The following is a 12,466-nucleotide window of genomic DNA, read 5'->3' as shown; positions in this document are numbered from 1 at the left end:
CTCTGCGAGGACAGATCTGCGCGTCCCCCCCCCCCCACATAGCTAGCAATCCGAAACAGTCCAGTGGAGCCTGAGCGGTGGGTGTTGCCTTCTGACACACTTCCAGTGATGTCAGGGGGTGAGGCATATGGAAATAAGTTATGCTAATGAGTTATGCTAATGAGCTCCTGCACCTCTTTTTCTACGGAATGACCCCTGCTTACATATAATGTAAAATAGTGGCTTAATTCACCATGAATAATGTTCAAAAACACATATGGTTTATGGGGAGAAATTCAGGGTGAAAAAAAACTCAAAAAAGGGAAAATAGTGTTATGAGTTGGATTTGCAGAAGGAAAAAGCACAATGAAAATGGGAATTTCAGGATAAAAGCATCGGGAATACAGACAGACAAATAGATAGATAGACAGACAGATGGGTGGGCGGGTGGGCGGGCAGATGATATGTTGTAGAAGGCTTTCACAGCTGGAGTTCATTAGTTGTAGATTTCCCAAGCTGTATGGCTGTGGTCTTGGCATTGTAGTACCTGATGTTTTCCCAGCAGCTGTGACTGGCAACCACAGAGGTATAACACACAAAGATGGAGCACTCTTTGTGTCAAGGTGAGAAGAAAAAATGGTAGGCAGGTAATTTATATCTACTCAGGACAGTGGAGTAGGGCTGATTCATTATCTTGTAGGAGTTTCGCAGGCTGTGACATGCTAATGGAGGAGCTTTCCTGAGGAGGTTCTTTTGCATATGGATTGGCTGTTGAAATTCTCATCTTATCTGTAGTGCTGTTGTAAGATGTGGTGTGGTTTTTTTGTGTGTGTTTTTTTCATTAGACTTTTTCAGGACAGGAAACATCTTGTGTTTTTCAGGACAGGAAACCAGAAATTATGTTTATGTTTGTGAATTTCGATGGCTTCCCTGTGTAATCTGACATGGTAATTGGATGTGTTGTCCAGCATTTCAGTGTCTTGGTATAAGATACTGTTTCCTTTTTGAGTTAGGCTATGTTCAGCATATGCATCCGGACAAGAATAAACGAAGATGAAAGACACTGCGGACTTGGTCAACCTGAAAAATCAGCAGTGGCTGAACACAGCCCACCTTCCTGAGTAGATACCTGCCTACCATTTTTCTTCTCACATTGACACAGAGAGTACTCCATCTTTCTGTGTTATACCTCTGAGGATGCCAGTCACGGATGTTGGAGAAATGTCAGGTACTACAATGCCAAGACCGCGGCCATACAGCCCGGAAAATCTACAACAACTAAAGACAGACGGACGGACGGACGGACGGATGGACAGACAGACAGACGGACAGACGGACGGACGGATGGATGGATGATAGATAGATGAAGGATGGATGGATGGATGGATGGATGGACAAACAGACAGATAGACAGACAGAACGAGGAAACCCTCTTATGTGGAGAAATGCTCAAGGGGCTATGGAGTAGCAGGATAAACAGGGGACTGGATCCTGACCACAGTGTCAAAATGATTGTGACTGTAATCTTACTCAGGAGCAAGAATGCAATCTTAAAGATGTCTACTCAGAAGTAAGTCCCATGCAATTCAGTGTGGCTCAGCTCTCAGAAAAAAATCCTCAGGATGGCAGCCTAAGAACCACTGAGCTCAACTGGGCTTACTTTTGAGTAAATAGGCTCGAGGCTATACTTCACACCTCTTAAATATCCTTAGCACCAGCACCATTCCCTCGAGGACCCCGATTTCATATTCTTTAGGGGGGGAGAGAAAGAGAGTGACATTTGAAACACGAAATGTCAACGAGAAATGCCAAGATGCTGCCAAATTGGTCTGAGAGATTTCATTGCAGCTGGAACAAATGCATCTGCTGCTCAGTTGCTTGTGGCAAGTTTTGTAAACCGATGCAGGCTCCTTGTAAGTGTCATGTAGTGGGAAAGGGATAGACAATGATCATGTCAAAGATCTGTATTCCAGTTTGGTATAGAGCCAGTTTGGTGTAGTGGTTAAGTGCGTGGACTCTAATCTGGGAGAACCGGGAAGGGGAAAGGAGTTTGTAAGCCGCTCTGAGACACCTTTGGGTAGTGAAGAGCAGGGTATAAATCCAATCTATTCTTCTTCTGTTCAAAGGAAAATGTGCAACTGAGCCATCACCCATTTGACTGGCATTCACAGCACAGCAGACCTGTTGGGATTTAGTCTCTACATCATCCGCACTAGGCTTGCCAAACTCCAGGTGAGGCCTGGAGAACTCCTGGAATTGCAACCGATCTCCGGATGTGTGTCTTGCATCTTTCATTTCGCTCCACTCATTTGCACCTCCCCAACAAATGTGTCCAGTGTTCCCTCTAAGCTGAGTTAGTGTGAGCTAGCTCACGGGTTTTTTAGCCTCCAGCTCACACACTTTCATCTTAGCTCAGGAAGGACAGCTCTGGAGCAAGCCAATTTATGCAGTCGCCAAATTGCTCGCTCACAACTTTAATGCCAGTAGCTCACAAAGTAGAATTTTTGCCCACAAGACTCTAAGCTTAAAGGGAAGCATTGAATGTGTCCACTGGGCAACTGATAAAGCCCTGCCAAAAAAAGCATTGCTGGTGTTGTTGTGTTTACTTATTTACTTGTTTTATTTATATCCCACCCCAACAGGGACCCAAAGCTGCGTACATTATTCTCTCCCATTTTTATCTTCACAATAACCCTGTGAGGTAAGGTTAGGCTGAGAGTCTGTGACTGGCCCATGGTCACCCAGTGAGCTTCCACAGCTCAAGTGGCGATTCGAACCTGAGTTTACCAGTTCCTAGCCTGACATTTTAACCACCAGATGCACATGGTAATAGGTAATCCTGCAAGTTGGTAAAACGCTGCTCAAAAATAATCTTACAAGCATTCAAGGTGCCCAGCTGGATCAGAGCAGTGGCCAATCAGTTTGCCCCTCAGAGCTAACAAACAGGCCTTGTCCTGAGGTTGCCTCCTGGCACTGGTATTCAGAGGTGTGCTGTGTCTGCAGAAGTGAGCAGTGACTCATGAAAGCTCATCGCCTGCCACAAATCTTGTTAGTCTTTAAGGTGCTACTGGACTCTTACTCTTTTCTGCTGCTGCAGACAGACTAACATGGCTTCCCGTGGCTCAAATGGTTAAGACACTGAACTGCAGGCTGTGGAAGATCAGTAGTTCAGCAGTTTGAGGCCCGAGTGTGCCGCATGACGGAGTGAGCTCCCGTCTCTAGTTCCAGCTCCTGCCAACCTAGCAGTTCGAAAGCAAGAAATTTCAAGTAGATAAATAGGTACCACTTCGGTGGGAAGGTAACAGCGTTCCGTGCACCTTGGTGATTAGTCATGCCGGCTACATGACTACGGAAACGTCTTCGGACAGCGCTGGCTCTTCGGCTTTGAAACGGAGATGAGCCCCGCAACTCTAGAGTTGGACTCAACTGGCTTTCGAGCAAGGGAAACCTTTACCTAGCCCTGTTAGTCTGTCTATAGCTGTAGAAAAGAGCAGGAGTCCAGTAGCTCCCTAAAGACTACCAAAAGATGAACATTTTACCAAGACTGATATTTTTATTTCGGACAATTCAAATTCTCCAAAATCAACAATATTTCAAAGATCTTGATAAAATGATGTCAAAATTTATATGGCAGAATAAGAAGCCAAAAATAAAAATGAAGGCCTTACAAAATGCAAAAGAAACAGCTGGATTTGCTTTATCTAACTGTCTCTTATACTATAGAGCAGCAACCTTGATGTGGTTAAAATAATGGATTACATTTAGAAAATACCAGATTACTAACATTAGAAGGACATGACCTATTACTGGGTTGGCACACATTCTTGTGGTATGGAAAAGCAGATGGACATAAATATTTTAAGCAACATCTTATTAGGAAATCTTTACTGAAGGAATGGGAAAGTGTAAAAAGAATATTCAACACCAAAACACCCAAATGGGTTTCACCACTTGAAGTGTTTGCAAACCCTAATATACTTTAAAAAAAACATGTTGTTAGACTTCCAGTTTTGGTGTTCATTATGGCGGTCGCTTCTCCTGATCCTTCGGGAAAGGACCGCCAGAGCCCGCGATGAGGAGGGGGCACGATTGTCCGTTCCACCCCTGGAGCCTCCGCAAGAGGCTCCCACCCATGGGGTGCTAGGAGGCTCTTCCCCTGGCATGACAGCCAGTGAAGGGGGGCCTCCCCATGCCCCGAAGGTCCTGCCGCAGACCGTCCCATATGGGAATCAGAAGCACACACCGGAGCAAGCGTTTGGTGGCCAAGCGACTGGAAAAGGAAACCGGATCTATTGTTGAAATGTGAGTTGGAGTTTAAGCAAGAACCACCAAAAATTTTAAGTGGACACCTACCCTTAGAAAATGAGGGGGGGACTCTCCCCTGATAAGAAAAACTAAGTGAACTTTGCATACATACAAAAACGGGGGTGGAATACTGAAGCAAAATAGAAATTAAAAGCATTTAAGAACTTACCAAGCTTTTTAAGGAGTATCAGAGACTGTGATAACTTTTATAAAAGTAAACAATCTCAAACATGGCACCCACAAGGAAGGATGAGAAAGACAAACAAGTAAAACCAAAGCTTCTTGCCGGAACTGCTGGTCCAGTGAGTTCTGCTCCTAGACAGGACACAACTACAGAGCTACAAAAGATTCTGACAGAAGCACTGGAACCCCTGCTGGAACAAGTGACGGCACTACATAGCAATTTCGACGCACAGCAACTGCAATTGACTGAAATAGCCAAAAAAACAGATAAGACTGAACAAGAAGTAAAAGAAGTGGATACCAACACCAAAAAGCTTAAAAAACAAATCCAGGTGATGGGGAAAAAAGAGATTGATGGAGGAGTCTCAACTGTTACAGCTACAAATGGAGACAGCAAGCTATGTCTTAAGTTCCTGAAGGAAAACCTGAGAATCTTAAATAATGTGTGATGCATTACGACCTATGGCAGATATAAAAACGGAGACATTACAAAGTGAAATAGATATAATTTATAGATCGTATTCAGAATTTATAAAAAAATAATAATCTGCCCAGGGAAGTGATTGTAAGATTCTCTAGAAGACAAGTGAGAGAAATCCTCAAAGCAACAAATGGATCTACCTTGAAGATCAAAGACAAAGAAATAAAAGTGTTAAAGGACATCCCGTTTGAAATAAGAAGAAAGAGGAGGAAATATAGAGACTTGGTGACATATTTAGAAAAGAAAAACATCCCTTACAGATGGTTAGTCCCCGAAGGTACACTCTTCAAATTCATGGACAGAAAGGAAAAATCGACTCTGTTGAAAAGGCACATGGATTTTTGTGTCTACGTAGTCGTCCATCAGGAGAGGTAGAAGCAGAGAAAGAGGACAGCACTAAAGATAGCGAAGAAGAAGGAGCAGCGGCATCTTCAGATGAGGACTCAGACTCCAAATTAGGGGCAGCTGCCCCAAAGACACGTTACCATTTGAGAAAGCAAAAATCTAAAAAATGAGATGTTATTACACTCTGAAAGCTCTTATAATGTATTATTATAAATAAGTCTTATACTGCTTTTTAAGAAGTCTGAAGTAGAGGTGTTTAAAGTTATATGACCAGCATAAAAGGATTTTTAGATGACCACATTCAATGAATTTGAATGGAATTATGAGCTAAAAGCTAAACTTGTTAAGCAATATGTATGACCACCAACTCTTGGGTTTTTAGTGGGTTTTTCTTTACTTTCTCCCATAGTATGTAGTTCCCCTCCCTAATTTTGTTGTAGTTTTAATATTTTGTAGATTATAGAAAATACAAATTAAAAAATCCCCTACGGGGGGCACAAAAAACAAACAAACATGTTGTTGAGATATGAAGATTTACTAGACAATAAAAATGAGCTAAAATTAACAGGAAAACTTAGAGAACAGGAAATTAAGCTGGTGGGAAAGAGCACAAATACAGTCTAGATTAGCTACAAATAAACCAGGGGGGGTTTATACAGGCATAATGGAAATGGACATGGTACTATTCCATGCTGATGATAAACTGATTAAGAAATTGTACATAATAATGTTAGAAGATAAAACACGAGACGAAATAGTTAAAAACTGTATGGTTAAATGGGCACAAAACTTGGGCCATAATATTGATCTAATCAATGGTTACATGTATGGAAAACAAATGTGAAGATTACAAAAGCGACTGCATACAAAGAAAATATTTATAAAATATTTTATAGATGGTATATTACCCAAATTGAACAAGCTAAATTCTACCCTGACCTACCAAATGATTGTTGGAAGTGTCAAAAAATGTTGGGGTTTTTTTCATATGTAGTGGACTTGTGATAAAGTTAAAAAATATTGGTCTTGGATACATGAATAGTTACAAAAAGTATTAAAAGATACTGTGCCTTATATACCAGAATTTCTATTGAATATAATCCAAGAGAATTGTAAAAAACAAAAAAACCCGACACTTTTATTTTATTATACATGTAGTAACAGCAGCAACAATATTATATGCCAAGTACTGGAGAAAAAAATGAAATCCCTTCAAAAGAAGAAATTATAACTAAAATAATGGAAACAGCAGACATGGATAACCTAACCTCAATTCTGAAAGGGCACAACGAAGAAGACTGAAGATACATGGGCAAGATTTTATAAATGGACAGAAGAGTACAAGACATAAAACTTTCGGTCACCTAACTGAAATAAAAGGGAATAAAACCTATATTTTTATTATAAGCAAAAAGTAGATATGTAAATTATAAGGTGGGGGGGAAACAATGAATATATTAAGATATTGTATGAGGTCAATAACTACATCAAATGATGTAATGAGAATTTCCTATATGTGTAATTTTGCATGTTTTTGTTTGTCTGTTATATAAACATACTTTTAAAAGTGTTATTGTATTTTATAGACAGTATCCCAAATACTTTTTGATGTAATAAGGAGATGTTGTGCAGAAATATTTTCTGTATTTTATGCTTTGCTATATATAGTTATCTTTGATATATATATTATTATAGTATGTAACCCTCTTTCTCTTTTCTGTATTTCCCTTACTATATTTATGTGTTTTTCCATATATATATATATATAAAGGCTGCTTTCCTATATACAGGGGTCATTTAGTAGAAAAAGAGGTGCAGGAGCTCATTAGTATAACTCATTAGCATAACTTATTTGCATATGCCACCCTCTACAGAATCCACCCCCCAACACTCCAGGTATTTCCCTCCTTATAGCTGGCAACCCTACTTTCCCCTCAGTGCCTGTTGGTAGGCAACTAAGTTTGGTCCAGTCACCTACTTTGCCCTTTGGGAGAAAACATATTGGGGCCAATCCTGATAGGGTTGCCAACTCCCGATGGGAAATTCCTGGAGATTTGAGGGATGGAGCCTGAAGAGGGTGAGGTTTGAGGAGGGGTGGGACCTCAGACAGGTACAATGCCATAGACTCCACCCTCCAAACCACTCAGTCCCTCATGGGGAACCATTGTTGCCAATCTCCAGGTGAGGGCTGGAGACCACTCAAAATTACAATTGCTCTGCAGAAGGGAGAGCGGAAGTCAGCTGAAGTCAAAGGGGCAGATAATGGTAGGTTGATGGTTACCTGCGAAGGAGATGGGGTTGCCAACTCCAGGCTGGCAAATTCCTGGGGATTTGAGGGGTGGAGCCTGGAGAGGGTGGGGTTTGCGGAGGGGTGGGACATCAGACAGGTAGAATGCCATAGACTCCACCCTCCAAACCAGCCATTTCGTCCTGGGAAACAATTGTTGCCAATTTCCAGGTGAGGGCTACAGATCACTCAAAATTACAACTGCTCTTCAGGGACCAGAGATCAGTTCCTCTGGAGAAAACAGTGGACTCTGTCATTATACCCTGCTGAGGTCACCACAGCAAAATATATATATGAGTGACTGACCGATGGATCTATCCTGCTTGAATGAATATCTGGATACTAACAACCCTGTCTACAAGCTCCATAAAAGTCTGCTGCAGTACTCTGTACAGAATTAAGATTTTCTTAAAGCAATGGGCAATTCCTAAAACATTTAAATACGTAGTTTAGGAACCTTCTTTTATCTAGATTATTGGAGTCTGTTTCTCTTTTTCCGTTGCCAGGTGGGGGGGAAACCTCTGCCCTTGGTTAACTTTTTATATGCTTTACGACACAAATACACACAGAGATTTCCCTGTCCATAAAGATCGAAATGACTACAGAAGAAAAGGGATGGAACGGAGGCTTCTGACCCAAGCAAGCAAATCAATTAATTGATCCCTGGCAGGGGCCAATAACTTTATTTCCCAGTTTATTAAAGGATGTCAGAGGGCCTAAACTAATTTTGCTGCAGGCATGGTTGTCACCAGCCATTAAATCACAGGAGATGGAGTGAATTGGGGGAGGCGAGGAAGGCCCAGAAATGCTTTGCCTTGCAAAAAAAAAAAAAAGTCTTACAAGACGCTTGACCTCTAGAACTACGCAAATAAATCTCACCTTTGTTGTTTATAAACAAAATAAGTTATTTCTCCCTTGCCACCATTTTCTGTCATGTTATGTCACTGACACGAAGGAGGAGGAGGAGGAGATTGGATGTATGCCCCGCCCTTCACTCAGAGTCTCAGAGCGACTTACAAACTCCTATCCCTTCCCCTCCCCACAACAGACACCCTGTGAGGTAGGTGGGGCTGAGAGAGCTCTGACAGAAACTGCTCTTTTCAAGGACAGCTCTGACAGAACTATGGCTTGCCCAAGGTCATCCAGCAGCTGCAAGTGGAGGAGTGGGGAATGCAACCCGGGGAGGAGTGGGGAATGCACTACACCAGACTGGCTGAGTATTTACTGTTGGAGTGAGAGACTCAGCATTCCTTGACATTGGGGGGGGGGTGCTACATCACTCTATGTAAGTAGTAGTAAGTAAAATTTATTGTGCAGCGATTCGCCATTACAATTTAAAAACAATGTACAAATTAAACAACTCGCAGCACTGGAATCTGAGTTAGATCCGAATTACAACCTCTAAAAATCTGCACGTTCAGTATTTAAATCAATTAAAATCTTAAATATGGATCCCCATCTCCAGAAAACATACTCAGCCTCAAACATTGCTGTTTTACATGGCCGTTTTACAGTTCAGTTTCATTTTTCTATGTTCTTGGTCCTGATTTTACAAGCCACTAAGGCGAAGATTGCTACCCTGTAGTAAACTGTAGGGTCTGCATCCGACAGCAGAAATATTAATTTGCCGATGTCAGAAAAATTCTGCAATTGATCTATCATTGCAGACAAAAATTTACATCTCGGTTCCCAGCACAACGGGCAGACCACGACATAATGAAAAAAGATCCTCCATGGATGAAACTTATGTTCTTATCTAGCATTTGTAGGATCACTGGCACCAGCAGATTCTTGGTTTGTCACAGGAAAAAAACCCTAAAAACTAGACAGCCAACTTGTGAATGTTTGCCCAAACTCAAATATAACCACATGTATTCAGTAGGTTTGCCAACTCCAGGCTTTGTCAGTCTCTTGGATAAATCAGTTCCCAACAACATTCACTCTGGGGAATGATAGGTTTATTGAGACATTGATAGGATCCAGACTGGACATTGGTTGTGTTAGAACTAAGGTTAAAGGTGCAAAAGCAATAGATATACCAGGTTCAAGCAGGGGCCCTAAAAGACCCGGGACTGATCTCCCCTTAGTATTCCACCCGCCAAAAGCAACGGCCAGCAACCCCCCTTACTATGCCTTCCCTCTGATACATAAAATGAAGCCGAGTGGCGAAAGCTGAGACCCAAGGATGCCTGGGTTCTCAGAGGTGATAAGGATACATGCTACTTCAAAGCAATCTGGCAAAAGTGAAAGTATTTCAGTTTCACACTCTCCCACTCGAATGAGCTGTAAAATGCACAGCAGGTTTGACAGGCTGGGGGATTCCTGGATATTTGGGGTGCAGCCTTGGGAAGGACAGAGTTTGTGGAGGGGAGGGACCTCAGCAGGGTACGGTGCCATAGAGTCCACCCATTGAAGCTGCCATTCCCTCCAAGGGAAGTGATCTCTGTTGTTTGGAGATCAGGCCCACAAGAGGTTGTCCACACTACTATCCAGCCGGCTGGTGAGCTGGTGGGACAGGGCTTTCTCACTTCTTCCAATCCAGCCCTCCGAGTCTCCTCCCTCCAAAATATATTGTTTCCGAGGGTCAGCAGACCCACAGAAACGACACAGCAGCCAAGTGGGGGACTACAGTTGGAGAGGAAATAACTGGAAATTGCAACACCCTCTTCTGCAAATGGAAATGCCATTCTGTTGGAGGAACTGCATAGCTGGATACCGGCCTGTCTCTCTCCCACGCTCTCTCTGTGTGCAAGTGAGAGAGAGAGTTAGAGGCAAAGTATCATGCAGGGCATGCAGGAGGGCATATGTATGAAAGAGGGAATACTGTTGAAGTATGAACAGAGAAATGGTTATTGTCCTGGCATCACGTGAGATCAAGGATCACTAAACACCATCAATATATCCAATTCTCAACATGACAGAATCTGTGATTAATCTAGAGACTGGAGCCATGAACAGACAAGGCAGACCACCCCCACCCCCCCAAACTGGGGAAAGCCTCAGGTTTTCAGAAAAATGTAAAATCTTAAAAAAAAACCAATAATACATTAGGCCGTTAACTACCCTCCAACAAGACAGAAGCCATGCCTGTAGCTTTAAGAAATAAAGGCCCTCAGTGCCCGTTGCTAAGCAACCACAAAAGTACTGCCAGCCTTCAAGCTTTGGTTTCTGTCAGTGAAAGGCAGGGGGAGGTGCAGGGCCCTTTATAAGGCTGTTTTGGCCTTCACGGGAGGATTCACTACAGCCAGGTCTGGCAGTAACCACTGCATAACTTGATACTATGCTGCATGAATGACGCAACCAGAACTGGCTGCTTCCTACCGTTCGACATCAACCACCTCACAAAAGGTATAATAGTTAAGACTTTCAGACAAGAATTTGGGAGATTTTTTCAACCTCATTCTCCTTTCATCTATTTTATCCTCACATCAACAATCCTGTGAGGTAGGTTAGGCCGAGAGTGTGACTGGCCCAAGGTTACCCAGCGAGCTTCCATGGCACAAGTGGGGATTCAAACCTAGGTATCCCCTATCATAGCCCCACACTCTACCACTACACCAGTCACAAAATGGAGAAATCCATAAGAACATAAGAGAAGACAATGTTGGATCAGGCCAGTGACCCATCCAGTCCAACACACTGTCACACAGTGGCCAAAAATACCAGGTCCCATCAGGAGGTCCACCAGTGGGGCCATCCACTTACATTGCAAGGTCACCTAGACATTCGTTCTTCAACTGGTACATAGTTTCAAACTCAATGTAAGTCCAGTTAGATGGTGTTCCTTGAACAGATACTGTAAGATGCCAAAGATCTCAAACCAGGAACCCAATGACCTCACTTCCTGATCCCTCATACCAGCTAGAAAGCCAAAGGGCATTACTGACCTGGTCCCATCTGCATTGCAGTTCCATCCCTGCAGATCCAACCCATAATGAACAGAACAGAAAACCTTTATTGGCATAACAACCATAATGAAAGTCACATGATTAGAGAATCCAATCTGGTCCCATCTGGCCCTAAATAGCACCTCATTCTAGTTTGGCTGCACAACTAACTACTTCATGGGTCTCCGACCTTTTTCAGCCTGTGGGCACCTCTGGATTTCTGATACAGTGCAGTGGGTGTGGCCACAAAATGGCTGTGTCAAAATGGCTGCCGCCGAGGGTGAAGCCAACCAGAAAATGGCTGCCACAGTTTACCTTCCATCACATCGTGAAGATTCGTGTGGTGCATCTTTAAAAATGTTCACAGCCAACCAAATTTCCAATGACCAATCAGAAGCCTTCTTGGACAAAAGTCCAACCTGGCCCCACCCACTTTCCCTAAACACTTGGTGGGTGCCAAGAACAGTGTTGGTGGGCCCCTTGGTGCCCAGAGGCACGAAGTTTGGGACCCCTGACCTACTTGCTCTTTCTCCCCACAACTGGGACTTACAGGAATCCGCACCTGAAATATGGAAGGACTAGGGCTCTTTTTGTAGCAGGAGCTCCTTTGCATATTAGATGACACACCCCTAATGTAGCCAATCCTCTAAGAGCATACAGTAGCCCCTGTAAGAAGAGCTCTGTAAGCTCTTGGAGGATTGGCTATATTAGGGGTGTGTCGCCTAATATGCAAAGGAGCTCTGCTACAAAAAGAGCCCTGATTGTCTTCCCTATTCACAAACCTTACTTACAACATCAAGAACACATAGACTCACCCTCTCTGGAAGAGATCCACATTATGGAATTTGTGTAGCTCCACCGAAAACTCGACAGTGCCCTGGACCTCCGTCATGATGTTTTCAGGTCATCACCTAATGAATGAAAGGAGTAGAGTTTACACAGATGGAGACGGTGCCATGCAATGGCAGAAACTTTCGGCGATTTTTAAGGATCGGGTTG

General features: G+C 43.0%; 1 protein-coding gene across 1 annotated transcript in view; it reads right to left on the bottom strand.

The window, feature by feature from the left end:
* Positions 1-12,359, bottom strand: part of FAM135B (family with sequence similarity 135 member B) — a 145,126-nt gene extending 132,767 nt beyond the window's left edge. Inside the window, exon 1 of the mRNA XM_015411299.1 lies at positions 12,283-12,359. Within this exon, the coding sequence (XP_015266785.1) occupies positions 12,283-12,359 (77 nt within the window). The remainder of the gene's footprint in view (positions 1-12,282) is intronic.
* Between the last annotated feature and the right edge of the window lie 107 nt (positions 12,360-12,466).

This window comes from Gekko japonicus, unplaced genomic scaffold (assembly GCF_001447785.1).
Source record: "Gekko japonicus isolate JY-2015 unplaced genomic scaffold, Gekko_japonicus_V1.1 scaffold2229, whole genome shotgun sequence".
In the NCBI taxonomy this organism is placed as follows: domain Eukaryota; kingdom Metazoa; phylum Chordata; class Lepidosauria; order Squamata; family Gekkonidae; genus Gekko; species Gekko japonicus.
This window is presented reverse-complemented; position numbering and strand designations above follow the sequence as displayed.